The sequence below is a fragment of the Typopeltis vanoorti genome, chromosome 16 (assembly GCF_054136105.1).
Source record: "Typopeltis vanoorti isolate ZY-2024b chromosome 16, IOZ_Tvanoo_1.0, whole genome shotgun sequence".
NCBI lineage: Eukaryota > Metazoa > Arthropoda > Arachnida > Uropygi > Thelyphonidae > Typopeltis > Typopeltis vanoorti.
Window position 1 is genome coordinate 35,823,976 of NC_143564.1, and position 15,733 is coordinate 35,839,708.

General features: G+C 35.0%; 1 protein-coding gene across 7 annotated transcripts in view; it reads right to left on the bottom strand.

The window, feature by feature from the left end:
- The window catches only part of Spt20 (transcription factor Spt20 homolog), a 444,696-nt gene that overhangs the window by 400,916 nt on the left and 28,047 nt on the right, over positions 1 to 15,733 (bottom strand). For all 7 annotated transcript variants that reach the window (XM_090405995.1, XM_090405992.1, XM_090405994.1 and 4 more), the window contains exon 3: positions 6,014 to 6,081. In XM_090405995.1, coding sequence (XP_090262121.1) covers positions 6,014 to 6,081 — 68 coding nt within the window. The remainder of the gene's footprint in view (positions 1 to 6,013; positions 6,082 to 15,733) is intronic.

Sequence of the window (15,733 nt, forward strand, 5' to 3'; positions counted from 1 at the left end):
TGTTTGCCCTGGTTCCCTGGCGAAAACAACGGGGGGGGGGGCCTTGTTTAACTGGGCGACGCCCCAGCCAGCATGAAATTTTGTCATGTTGTACCATCATTTTTTTTTTTGGTTCAACCAATAAGAATACAATTTGGTCGGCTAAATCCCAAATTGCCAGTCCATCCTCGTTTGTTCAGTATGAAAGTAGATACTCAACAGGGTGCACCACGAGAAGGTGAGGATTGGACATTAGGTCAGAAGCCCTGGTCAGTTCTCCGCATTCCTTTAAAGGCTATGTGGAGGTCTCCTCTCAGTTATACAGCTTTGACCAATAGCTGAATTATATATGAACCAGATGGCCATAATAAAGACAAAAGTAGGATAAACTAAAAAATGTGTGATTGGCAGAGGTGTAAGACAGGGATGCTGCCTGCCACCGGCTCTTCAATATATTTGCAGAAGAAATGATAAAAGTAGCATTTTATGAAGAGGAAAGAGGAATCACTATTGGAGGGAGAACAATACAAAATATTAGATTTGCAGATGATCAAGCAATATTAGTTAATACCGAAGATGAACTACAGCACCTAATGCAAAAATTTGAAAATATATGCAAGAAATATGGTATGAAAATTAACGCAAAGAAAACAAAAGTAATGAGAGTCCCCAGGAAACCAGGAAGTATCAAGGTGATGATGAATGGAGAAAGTGTAGAGCAAGTGAGACAATGCAAATACCTTGGTAGTATAATACAAGAAAATGGAAAATGTGACATGGAAATAAAAGAAAGAATTAACCAAGGAAAATATGCCTTTTATAGCAAGAAAAATTTGTTTATTAATAAAATGAATAAAAATCTAAAGAAAAGGCTTATTAAGTGCTATATTTGGAGTATGACCTTATATGGGTCAGAAACATGGACAATTAGTAAGAAAGAAGCTAAAATGTTGGAGGCATATGAAATGTGGTTATGGAGAAGAATGGAAATAATAAAGTGGACTGAAAAAATCACCAATGAAGAAATATTACAAAGAGTTGAAGAAAGGAATTTACTACAGACCATAAGAAGAAGAAAGCATAACTGGATAGGAGGAGACAGCCTACTGAAAAGAATGATAGAAGGGAAAATTGAAGGAAAGCAACCAAGAGGAAGAAGACGAGTAACGATGCTGGATGATATAATGGGAACAAGAAGATATCAGGAAATGAAGGAGGAAGCAAGAGACAGAAGAAATTGGGGAAAGAGAATCTGCTGAGTTATACCATTGGACTTGTCAAGAGACAGAACACTAATGATGATGATTGGAGCAGTGACTACTAGTTTAGATGAGTAAAGGTTCTCAAAAATGATTTTATTATTTTTTCCATTTCATCACTGTTTGTATGACTGTTTCTGTGATTGCCTATGAAGGCTCATGGTAGTGGTTGCTTTAGACTTATTTCTTTTTCTACTTTTTTTTTAAACTATTACAGAGCCTAGCTGCTTCTGCCAATTTTGTCATTCTATATATATTATAGTTTTCTTCTTTTCTTCAATAGTTCTATCATTGTCACTGATAAGCATTCCCTGGTCTTAGGAGAAAGGTCATAGGAGGCTCTTTCTTTGCAATTCAATAAATGATTATTAAGAAATACATTTTTCCTATGTATTTTGAGAGTGGCCCTTATTAGATGGTGGTCTGAATGAATATCACAGTAGATTTTTCCAATAACTTCAACATTTTTTACTATTCTTTTGCAATTTGCTAGAATGAAATCAATTTCATTTCTTGTCTCTAGATTTGGAGATTGCCAACTCCATCTTTTTCCAGTTCTCTTTTTAAAAAAAAACTATTCATAATGTAAAGCCTTTCTACTTCAACAAATTCTGCTAGGAGTTCACCTTTTTCATTTCTTCCCCCCCTTCCCCCATGGTCCAATGTATTTTTCTTCAATTAATCCTGTGCTGATCTTTGCATTGAAATCCCCACACACTATAGTGTATGCTGTTTTCTTCTGTAATGTTTCTCGTAGGTGTTCATAGAATTTTTCTATTTCTTTTTTTGTCAACTGTTGAAGTTGAAGTAGGTGCATAGACTACTATTATTTTTATTGTTACTGATTCTCCTATGTTTAATTTTAGTGTTCCTAGTCATTCAGTATGGACTGTGCAGGAAATAATATTTTTAGTTAGCTTTTCGTTTATGATGAAGCCAACTCCTCCAACCCTTGTAGCATTATCTGAAGCTCCCAGGAAGATTTGGTTGCCATTGTTCCATTTTGCTGTTAGTTCAGAGCTTCTTTGGGTTTCACAAATAGCAAAAACATCAAACTTTACATTTTGCAGTTCTCGAAACAGGTAATCAACATGGGAGTCTGAAGACAGAGTTCGAGTGTTGAAAGAACCAATAAATAGGGTCAAATTTCCAGATGGTGGTCTACCTTCCTCTGTGAGATTCTTAGCATCCCTCCTGCTCTTGCAGATTCCTCACCACCACCTTGGTGGGATTGCAGAGAGCTGCACAGGACTGGAGGCCTTTTTCTTCTTCTATTTGCTGGCATCTTTACAATGGTCTACAGCACTTCTCCTGATCATGGTTCTGAAGTGCACCTTTGGTCCACAGCTCCTTATTCATTATTCAGAGCAGCCCACTTGGGCTTCCCTCATCCGTCACCTGAGGGACGTGCTTAGTAGGGGTAAGGTTCCCCCCCCCGGCCCAAGCATGATATTAATTGCAGGAGAACTCCATCTATAAAAACTATTAGGATTCATGGAAACAAAATATAATTAACAAAAAATATAAATCATTTATCACAAAAGTGAAAAGTGTTGCTAAGGATAATGTCCCAAAATTGGGAGAGCCGCATACAGTCATTTTTGTTAAGGTTCAGTTATTGGATGTGGGCTTCAGAGCTTCTTTATAGCCTTTGCAATAAGAAATTACTTTTGTGTAAAGCACTTTATTTCAGTTTTATTCCGATGAATTCTATGCCTATAGCATAGCTGGCCAAACCTCGTCTATCATTACTCATGGAGCAGAATATAATTCTAGATGTTCTTCTAAGCTAATTTGAATAGACTGTCCATAATAAGAAAAGCCACAGAAACACAGACTCATATAACTCCATAAAATGAAATCAAAGGATATTTATCAGAGTCCAAGAATGAATTTAATCTCCAAGTTAGAATTTGAATAGACTGTCCATAATAAGAAAAGCCACAGAAACACAGACTCATATAACTCCATAAAATGAAATCAAAGGATATTTATCAGAGTCCAAGAATGAATTTAATCTCCAAACAGAATGGAAAGAAAGATGAAGGTAATCTGGTGAAGTGGCATTGCAAGTCTTTCCAACACACCCTAAAACATACAAAAACGAGATTCTAAAACTTTCTTCTAAAGGGAGATCTGGACGACAGCCATAATTATTAATTACTTTATTGATTAGTTTAGTGCTATAAGCATCAAAGATGAAGGTAGCCCTAATAAAGGATAGTTCATTACTCAAAAGAAAATCAGTGAAACATAAATTGTCTACACAATGTACTAGAGTTTGAATACCTGACTTCTGAGATGAACGATGATGAGACACAACATTGATGTACTTTCTGTTATGTGTTAATTTTCTAGAGAAAACTGTATACTGCCATTAAGTTGTTGTGAGACAAGAACATCCATAATTTATGCTATAAACAGCTTCATATGAGTACAACTGTTTCCTAAATTTAGCCAGTGTTCATCTGCAATAAAAGAAAACTAAGTTTTGTATCTATAGCTACAAAACACATGCCAGTCTGGTTGGTGAAGTTGGGAGTTAGAATTCTGTGGTGAGCATGGATGTTTGTGATTGTCTTTAGGTGGGAGATGCATTTCACCACCCAGTACAAGACCTTGCTTATTGGAGGCCTGAAGAGGCTTGAAAAAGTTCCATGTTTGGTTTCCAGAATAAATGAAAAAATGCAAAAAATATATATATACAGGGGGTCCTCGACCTACATCGTCCTCGACATGCATCGTTTCGACTTTACAGTGGTAATCCCAAAAATAATTTAAAAAATAAATTTTGACTTGAAGCAGCACGACGTAAAATTCAAACATCGCGGGTGAACTCGTTTGTGAGCGCGGCAGAAGAATACGCCGTTATTCTTCCGCTGCATTTTTTTGGGAGAGGTAGCATCGCTTGGGTCCCAGCATACACTCTTTGGGTACCACATGCCTTGTTTACATCCACTCTCTCACTTTTATGTTTGTGTTTTTTTGTGACTTTTTACCCTTCAATATGGCTCCCAAACGTAAGGCAGACTCTTCCGAAGGCAGTGTGTCGAAGAAAAGCAAAGCCATTACATTAGAAGTGAAATTAGACATTATTAAAAGGGCAAAAAAGGGAGAAACACCAACGAACATTGTCCGAGCGTTGAACTTAAGTCGTACCACAGTCGGGACTATTATCAAGGATAAAGTTCACATCCTTGAACTTTAATACGAGAACATATAATTATGTTCTCCCTTTCATTTTCCTATGGCCTAGTTCTGTTTCTTGATATATACATATGACTTTAGGGTGTTTTAGGTTAGGTAAGTAACTTAGGCTATGGTAATTCAAACTTGCATCGAAAATCGCCTTACGTCAGTCCGTAGGAACAGATCTCCGACGTAACTCGAGGACCCACTGTATATATAAAATTAATTTTACAAAAATGTTAGCCCACTCATGAAACAAATGTATTACAGGTTTATAGAAGTAGGTGGGAGTCACATATTAAAAAAAAAAAAAACAGATAGAAGCAGCAGAGGTATGTATGCATGTATGAAAATTATATTATACTAAATGCCCCCCCGCTAAATCTTGTGGCGTTCCTAGAAATGCAAAAAAAGTCCTTTATGAGACCCATAGTATTGGATTTGTGCAATCTATGTTACTGATTTTAAATAACATATTTACAACAATGAGCAAGAAGTTTACAGCATAACAATACATTCTAAATAACAGGATTGTGTTCTATAAGAAGCCAAAAGGTTATTTTACCGGCAACATAAATTAAGTTTAAAGGAGACGGTAAATCCTGTATTATTCTACAGCCAGATACGAAACTCGGATCGAAATCTATTGTAATCCTAGAGTTTCATGCCAAAAAAACTATCAGCGAGCCCAAGTGTAAGTAATCACTTGGGTAGTACAACACCAGGGCAACTCGGAGCAAAGGTGGATCAAGCTCCGTCACTGTCCTTAATATTCTCTCATAATGTAAAACGCAGCTCCTAAGAGATGTATTACTATTTTACATTATGAGAAGAGGTCACTACCCAGACCGGTTTCAACCCTTTTTGAGGTCTCATCAGCCAGTAGGTAGACCTGGAATATCAAGATTTTAAGTGAACCGAACTTACATATACCTCTACTAACGAATTGCTAAATTAAGCAATAATTTACTAAATTGCTAAATTTAGCAATTCATTAAATTAAGCAATTCGTTAGTATTATACTAAATTGCTAAATTTAGCAATTCATTAAATTAAGCAATTCGTTAGTAGAGGTATATGTAAGTTCGGTTCACTTAAAACCTTGATATTCCAGGTCTACCTACTGACTGATGAGACCTCAAAAAAGGTTGAAACCGGTCTGGGTAGTGACCTCTTCTCATAATGTAAAATAGTAATACATCTCTTAGGAGCTGCGTTTTACATTATGAAAGAATATCAAGGACAGTGATGGAGCTTGCTACAGCTTTGCTCTGAGTTGCCCTGGTGTTGTACTACCCAAGTGATTACTTACACTTGGGCTCGCAGATAGTTTTTTTCGGCATGAAACTCTAGGATTACGATGGATTTCGATCCGAGTTTCGTACCCAGCTGTAGAATAATATGGGATTTACCATCTCCCTTAAACTTAGGATTGTGTTCTTGTTTAATATAAATTAATGTTTAATGACATAAAAATACATTTTGAAAAAATGCAATTTTTTTTTGAAAAATTTGAAGAAATAATTGTAAAATGTAAATGTAAAATGGATCTACAGTCTTATTTCTGACATGGAAGATTAACTTACCACTTCATATCTTGTTTTAACTGTTTTATCAACTTTGATGGCCTTTGTTTTGCTGTTTGAAGTAGATACTGAAAAAACAATTTTGTAGTTTAGTTAAAATAATGATGATGGCAAACATATAATGAAACTTGCAATTTAAACAAATCTGTGCAAAATCAAGAAAATGCATACATTTAATTATCATAGAATTATTAAGGGATGAAGCCTTATAATTAGGATAAGAGTAACACAAATCCTATGTACGACAGAGAGACTTGACCTATTCTGCTGACGTAATCTCTAAACATAGTTAAAATCTCATCTAGGTCAGGAAATTTGGTGAAACAAGTCACATGCTGCTAGTCTCTAAAAGGATCCATGAAGAACAATGAAAAATCAATACATCGTCCTCAACTTAAGTATAAAACAATGAAAATTCAGTATACCATCAGCACACAAAGTATGGTTCAACACAGAACAGCAGAACAGATGAGGAAAGCTTTAATTAATACATAACTGTAGGCAGAGACTGTAGTTCTGAACTTGCTGTGGATGGATGTTTGTGATTTCCTTTATGTGGGAGATGAATTTCACTGCCTTGTGTGCAACCACCATCCCGCTTGCTGAAGACATGATGATGTAGTTGGAAAAAGTTCCATGTCTGGTCTTCAAAGCAGGGTGTCCAAACTATGTGAAAATTACAAATAAATACAAAAATTTATAAAATTAATTAAAAATAAAAAAAAATCCTTACCTGTCCATGGTATGACTTTACTACAGATTTACAAAATCTTTTTTGTGTGAGTAGTCACTACATAAAAAAAGAGTAGTGAGAGGTATGAAGAAATAACTTCCCAAATTGAAGATTGTTTCAGTAGCAGACTTTCACTGTTTGCTCTGGTTACATGACAAAAACAGCAGCTTTGTTTAATTGGGCAATGCCCCAGCTCACAAGCCAAGATTAAATCTTGTTGTACCATCATTATGTTTGGGTTTCAGCCAAATAAAAGAATACAATACAGGCAACTAATCCCAAATTGCCAGTCTATCCATATTTATTCATTCATTATCCAGATAGATAATGAATGAATAAATTGATAATGAATAAAGATTATATGGAGGTCAGTTATCTAGCTTTGACCATCAATGGAAACATCAACTGCATCCTGATTAGGAAACCTAATCAGGTCACTGGTCATACTGCACCAGTAAATAATCATAGCAGTATACAAGTTAAAAAATAGTAAAATATGAAATCAATGGAAATCGATAAAAATGTATAAAAATGCATTTCTAAAAAAGAAAGATGTATAAAAACAAGTATATAAATAATGGATAAAAAGGAGTTATAAAACTATCATTGAGAAATTACAAAACTTATAAAAACATTAATAAAAAACATGATATTAAAAGGGTATATACAAGATAAAACAATGCATAAAAAAAATAGTATAAATGATCTATATACATTAAAAGACATTGTTTTTAAAAATTAAAAATACAAAAAATCTGGTGAGGCTGATAAAGACTTATTATGAATCAGTTTTAACTTATTATGAATCTGGCTAAAATAATAGCTGTGGACAGTCAATGAAAATATAGTGAATGGTGAGTCTGGGGCATTACAAAACTCACACACAGGCATGTTATTGCTCCTCTGGGAAGTAATGTGTGAGATGACTAACCTATGCAGAGCCAAGCAAAGTACAACTTCCTCTGTTCTAACCCTGAGCAAACTAGACTGCCATAATTTAATTTCAGGGTTAATTCGGCAGATTATTATTAGTCGCTCAATTCCAAGATACCACTGGGATAAAAGTCTCTCCCATAATCTGCCAATAATCAGTGTATGGGACAAGTAGAAGGTGGATGTTTGAGAAATGAGCTGACCTATCTGCAGCCCCATTCCCCTTGATCCCAGCAATGCTCAGAATCCAACAAAAGTGCACATCGAAGTGTAACTTCCATAATTCCATAATTGAATTATGGAAGCTACATGAATTCATAATTATGGATTAGAAGAGAGTAATGGATGTTTCTGTAGCTCTAAACTCTAAAGCTCTATAGTACATGATTTGACTATAAAGGTGGTGCAATCTAGTGGGGGATTCGTGCAAATATAATGCTGTCTGGAAAGATGGCAGAAGATCCCACTAGGCCAGGGGTCGGCAACCTGCGGCTCGCGAGCCACATGCGGCTCTTTGGATGTGAAGCTGCGGCTCTTTAGTTCCATACGCAAATATTATTTATTTTATAAAAAAAAAAAAAATTTAAAAATCGTTCTGAATCGATTAACGAGGATTAGGCACCGATTCTATCTCTCAGCCACTTGTACTCGCTTTTCACCGCACCCCTCCTCCGTGACATACATCGTCACTGTCGTCAGTCCGTCGGAAGCTCTCGGAAGTTTATATGTTTGGCAATTTTCATTGATTTCGGCATAGCTGGGCATAACACCTTTACTCGTAAATTAAGTATCTAATATTTGCCAAAATTAAAAAAAAAAAACTAAAATGTGCAGACTGCGCCGTGATAAACACGTTCTGACAAATCCGTTCGTGCCAGTCGGCGATCACCGCACACGGGAGGCGACCACAGATGCCACGAAACTATGTACTTATAGTCAATCAGTACGTGAGAGAGTGAGACAAACAGTGTTTCGTGTCTAAATTATTTATTTTAATAATTAAATTATTAGAGAATTATTTATTTTATTTAGGTAGGTATTTTTAATTGGGAAATATCGTTGTAAAATGTTTTTTGATAAATTATATTTCATTATGCCCAGCTTCTTGTATCCACTAAAACAGTACAAGATAGAATAGCTAAAATGTCTTCAAATGTAACATATTTGCAGGTGGAAGATATTCAACCTTCTTCTGCCTTATCACTTGCTATAGATGAGTCTTGCGACATAAAAGACACAGCACAAATTGCCCTTTTTGTCAGGTATATGTCTTCCAAGGTCCAAAAGAAGAACTTCTAGGATTGCTACCGCTCTCAGGACAAACTAGAGGGGAAGATATAGCGAATGCCGTGCAAAAATGCCTTGAAAACAATAAGATCTTGTGGCTCTTTAAAAACTTTTTAAAATTTTGTGGCTCTTTAAAAACTTTGAAATTTTGTAAATTGTAATTTTTGACTCTTCCGACTCAAAAGGTTGCCAACCCCGGCACTAGGCCTATCAATTTTGAACCATCAGTGTAGACAGGTACAAAATCAGAGTACTCAATTCTATGTCCTTCAAGGAATGGGGCGGAAAATCTTGATAGATTGCTGAAAAAGAAACCACAGGCAAGTATGAATGACTGCCATTGTAAAAGTACAGTGCTCAAAACAATTATGGATATTTTAGTTTCTGTCGGATAATTATAAATTTCTGCAGATAATTATAACTATTGGATACTTTATACATGAATAAATATTTCTTACTTATGGATAAGGTGTAATTAATGAGATATTGTTTAAATAATCGATATTTATTACAAATTTAACAAATTATACATTTTAGCGTGAAATAATTAACAAGCATATCCCCTAATTGTCTTGAGCAGTATATTTTTAGTGGTGTCTGGGCTATGTTGTCTCCCACAATCTTTTATTCACAAACCAAAGGGTTATGGTTTGTGAATAAAAGATTGGTCGAGTGTTGTACAGTTTCTCCCATTGTGGACAAAAAAAATAATTGGTTACGTGGGGTGATCTGGCAGGGATTTTATTTTCATTGCATATAACAGAGAAATGATCATGTTGAAGCGAAAAAGGTGGTTGATTTGCTTCAACGTACACACTAGAAACAGGTGACATCTGAAATACTTCATTGTAATTCTGATGACTTTGTGGTGAATCGAATCTAGCCATCACAGCGTACTCTCTCTGGCAGAAGCACAGGCTTGGGACCTATAATCAAGTTTTGATCTCAATGCCCTATACAAATGAAGCAATGAACATCTGTCAGCACCCCAAAAGGTGGAAGACAAGTGCATAGACTGTTTCATTGCTTTAAGGCACTCGTCTCATAACTGACATATGTGAGGGAGGAAAATTATTTGCTATCAAATATGAGGTCCCAAGAACTTATATTCTGGTGCAACTGGAATAAATAACTGTCCTAGTCATTCTGGGTCAGGATGAAGACCACATCTGTAGCAAAAGTGTATACAAAGAGTCTTCCATTGTAAAAATCCAAACATTTTAGGAAAGCATGTCTAATGGATGCCTCCAGCCAGACTAGATGATCAGTAGTAGAATGGCATTTTTGGAAGGCAGATTGTATTCTAATAAAAAAAAATAATAAAAAAAAAAGATTTTTTTTTCCGTGTTGGAGTAATTACTTTACTTATAATTAAGAAAATAATACACAGCATTTCGACTTCTGTATTGACATCATCATCAGGAATACGTAACACTACACTTTTGTATAGTGTCATGTAGCTTGTGTCCCGTATATGTGTTCCTGATGATGTCAATACAGAGGTCAAAATGGTGTGTATTATTTTCTTAATTATAAGTAAAGTAATTACTCCAACACGTGTGTTTTTGTCTCCATAAGTTCTTCACTATGAAAACTTCTTTAGTGTTAGTACTTCTTATCATGAAGGATATATACTGGATCTAAGATTCCTTTTGTCTCTGAAGCCAGATGTGTCTTGTTCAAGCAAGTTCGAAAACAAAGTTTGTTGTTGTATGATAGCTTCAAAAAATATCCCAAGCTTTCTTGTGAGCTTCTTTGGCTATCATCCAATCATCCTTCCTCCATGGCAAAGGGAAACATGGAAACCAACTAGATGTTTTAGGAATTGCAATTGGGGCAAACTTTTGTGATACATTCTATCACATGACTCACTGAAGAAAAGCTGACCATCACAAATCAAACTGCTAATGTTCAGAAGGTGAATCAGTCAGCTTGCTCAATTTTCCATTTGATATCGATGAAGGAGTGCATGGTTGCACTTACAGAACAATGGATATCACAGGAAAGTAATCACTTCCAAATAAATTCTCATCAATTTCAAATTTAAACAGTGGGAAAGGGCAGGATGAACAAATAGTTAAGTCTCTGGCAGTAAATGTTTGGGTAGACATATGGAAGAAGGTGTTTCTTCCTGCGTTTAGGAAGGAGAGATTATTGTTGTTAAGCATATGCTCAACAATTCTTCCTCTGTTTATGTATGCAAGATACCAAGTAATTTTATATAAACTTAGTTTTTAATCCTATTTCCCAAGTAAGCAAACAGACAAGTAAGTCAAGTTTGCACCTGCACCTAGTGCAAGTCTGAGGCAACTTGTGGTAAAGGTGGATTAAGCTCTGATCACTTTCCTTAGTATTTTTCCATTAATGTAAAGCACATCCCCTTGCAGAGATGTATGATGCATTAAAGGCAATGGTCACTACCCATACGGGTTTCGACCTTTATTGAGGTCTCATCAATGGGAGCCAGACCTGAAAATGCTAAGGTTGAAGTAATGCAGAGCTTATGAATTTTACCTAAACAAGTTGCCACAAGGTGCTTTGACCTTATTAAATAAAATCTCAGGATGAGAGATAGATGTAGAAAGTTTTTTAACTTGGGTATATTATGTATTCAAGATACCAAGTTATTTTATATAAACTTGGTTTTTAATCCTATTTCCCAAGTAAGCAAACAGATAATTAAGTCAAGTTTGCACCTGCACATAGTGCAAGTCTGAGGCAACTGTTGTTTGTTCGGGCACTATCCCACAGAATGTTGTGTCCACTTAAATTCTCTATTAAAAGTAAGGGGGAATAGTAACTATAGTATGACATGATCAAGGTAACAAATTTTGAAACAAATGCATTAAAAACCATTAAAAACAGAAAAGACCGAAAGTTTGGCTATGTTATGTCGATGATATTTTCGTTATTTGGCCAGAAATGATAGATGAGCTGATTGCTTTTAAAGATTATCTAAACAACTTGCATCCCAATATAAAATTCACTATTGAACTAGAACAACACAAAAAAATTATCTTTCCCTGATATCCCTGTTAGTAAACAAAGAGGAAAAAAGGTTATCCTTCTATGTATACAGAAAACCCAGGAAAATTTTTAAATGCCGCTTCACATCCATTGCAAAAAATAGGCATAATTAAAACTTTGTGAGACAGAGCATACAATAGCACACCGATTAAAAGAAATGAAGAATTACACTACCTGGCACAGACCCTCACACTTAATGATTTTGAACCCAAGATGATCAAAAATAAAATAAAAATTCTTAATACAGCTCCTGCAACTCCCTTACTTAAACAAGATTTCAAGAATGCACTCATGCTGCCCTACATCAAAAATGTCACACAAACAAAGTGGCTATGATGCTTTGCAAGAGCATCATAGCCACTTTGTTTGTGTGACACTTTCTACCTTTATTTCGACTAAGATTCCTACATCCACCAAAACTGCCACATCACCCCATGAAAAAACCAGGCATCCATGAGATTATTATTATTCCCGACACCTCCAAGGAGTCCGAAGACTCATCGCGGGAATCATTGCTTTCATTCATTGAATGAAAGCAACGATTCATTGCTCTTGTGGCATTTGTTATGTAGGCCAGACAGGAAGGTCGGGAGAGATCAGCATGTCTGAGCATGTAAAAGACGTCGAAAAAAGAAGGGAGCACAAATCAGGTTTAGCATTCCACACAGCTACTACTGGCCATCAAGTACTCTGGCAACAGACAAGCATGTCATATATCAATAATTGTTTCACAAGAAAATTTAAAGAAGCCACACAAATGCTTAGGATCCTGACACAGTGCAATAAAAATCAAGGCTTGATTTTACATCAAGTGTGGTCTGCCTTCATCAAAAATTTAACTGCCACGGACTTAGGATATAGCACACATGAACCACAGAACGTGACAACTAGCAATGTTTCAACATGCATACAGTAATGAATATATCATTTGTATTCTGGTTTCTCAATTATTTAACAGTTGTGAAGTTATTAAAAACATCTAATATGTGTAATTAATTGTCAATAAGCTGTATAAAACTATGTACCACTACCCCTGATGATGCAAGTCTTACGATGCATGAAACTTGTCAGGTTTTTTAATTGTTTATTTTTATTAAACTCTTTATATGAATATGTGGTCTCAATACCAAAAACTATCTACAGAACTGCTTAACCACAGAGACTTACATCTACATGATCAAGGTAATCTTGAGAAATTTCTATAAAGGAATGTAAATGTAGATGTAGAATAAAGGAGGAATGTAAATGTAGAACACTGTTACCAGCGTTCCAATTGAAAGTTGGATAGTAACTGCTTCTATGTTCCTATTGAGCGAGACTTGGTGAAAGGGAATATCTTCTCCATAAGGATGGCGACTCCTCCATGTCTCCTTATGAATGATTGTAGCATTACGGAATGCCAGTAGTCTCTCAGCTTTAGGTATGTTTCCTGTGTGCAGAAGCATACTGGTATTGATACTTATGGTTATTTTTCCTATTTTCATAAAGAGTATCCCTTATATTATATCATTAGCTTTTTTTACTCCAATTAAATTAAAACATTGGTGATATGTATTTTACAAACATGGTAAAAGAAAAGTAATATAAAAGGAATAGCTTTTGACATATCTTTATAGAATCAACAAGAACAACTTTTTATGGAATGGCATCAGAAATATATTGATAAAAAAAGTATGTATATGGAAGTTAAAAATATGCATACTAAAAACCGAAAAATACACAGCGATTTCATAATGGTCTCGTATTCAGGATGAACTACAAAATCTAAAAAAAAAAGAAAAAGACAAAAAATAAAGATAAAATAGATAAAAAATGGAAGTATGGGGTATGAGCCATTTCGACTGTGTCGTCTTCAGAGTTCATGGGCCTTTTTATCTATAAAAAGTGAATTCTATAAAAGTAGTATGTCAAAACCTATTCCTTTTATATTACTTTTCTTTTAACCTAAGTTTGTAAAATACATATCACCAATGCTTTAATTTAATTGGAGTAAAAAAAAGCCAATGTGTAATATAAGGGGTACTCCTTACGAAAATAGGAAAAATAGTCACAAGTAGGAAAAATACCTAAAGTTGAGAAATGATTCATAAGGACATGGAGGAGTCTCCCCATAATATGAGAGACAGCAAGAGTAAAAAATTCTATAAACACAGAATAAGAAAGAGGATGAAGTAGACCTTTTTTGAAGAGCACAAATACTAAGCTAATCTAAAAATCAAAGGGAATGAGACAAAGATTTACTTTATGTAGAAACTATGACAAAGGTTTGACATAAATGGAGAGTCCAGAAATGTCTTCTTGAGGATGAAAGCCATAGTTATTTCTGAGATGAACAGGAGGTGTAATCATTGAAACAAAAGTGGAAGTTCCTGTTTTAGAACAGAATTTGTGGAATAATAATGCCTGCAGTCTGGGGTGGATGGATGATGAGAAGAAGCACTGATGTATTTCCATGTACTCATTTTCTTTCTATGAACTGAAAACTACCATTAGGCTGTTTTAGAAAAAGAATCTTAGAATATGAAGGCTCCTATTCTCTTCTATACCAAGAATAATTTAATTCTTGGATGGAAGGAATTAATTTTATGAAGAAAAACATAGAGGTCAAACAAAGAAGAGTTCCAAACTACAAAGATGTTATCCATAACATAGCCACATTGAAGGTATGGGAAAAAGATGGTAAGTATATGCAGTTCAAAGTGTTCCATATAATAATCTGCTAGGGTAGAAGAAAACTCACAGAAGCTTCTTCAATTTGATTGTATAGTTTATTTTGATAGGAAAAATCCCTTGTATTTATAGCAAGGTAAAATAATTTTACAATATCTGGCAAAGAAAAAAATCATTCCACAAAACTCTAATTTATCTGTCAAAGGAATATTTGTAAAGAGCAAAACCATATCTAAACTGATTAAAAGATTAGTTGGTAACAATATAATCCCAGAAATTTTGTTTTTGATTTTGTTTTTGAAATCTTTTGTTTTCTGATAATCTCATAAATACATAACATGTATTTATGAGAGAGACCAGACTTCTATATCAAATAAATCTCAAAATCTCCTTCCATCCAGTTCACAAATTAGCTTCATTCCTGCAATCTCCAAAAGAACAACTGACACCTATCTCCCAGATTTTTACAAAACCACTTGTAATCTTGCAATCTCACATATTATGGTCAGAAAGGTATATTTACAAAAGCATCAAGGTTGCATTGCAATTCTCCAAGTCTGATAACTCATGTTTTGTCAATTACATCATTTCTAGCATTTTTATTTATGTTTATTTAACATATGATGATACAATGGCCATGAGGTCCCTTTTTCTGGGAAGTACGGCACCATCTCAATCCCCCAATTTTTATCCAGGCTCAGAACCAGCATAGGCCTAATTCAACGAATCAGGCCTATGGCTTGGTTTTAAGTATTCCTGACTGTAATCTGTGTATGTTCATGGGGCCAGTTTGCCTGTTCTGGGGGATGAAAACCCCCCTACTTCCATATGAGACCAGCTAACTCACCTTTTGTCACATCACAGATGGGAATCGAACCCAAGTCTTTCTGACCAAAGAGCTTCATCTATACCAACTGAGCTACGAAGGGTCAAGAAAATTCAATGGGAAAAAAAAAGACTGTAGTGTTACCTAAAAATCATTTTTTAAACAGAGCTTTTATACCCCTCATTACTGTTTTTATTTATTTTATTTTAATTTTCTTAAAATTCTAATGGTTTATAGTAGACAT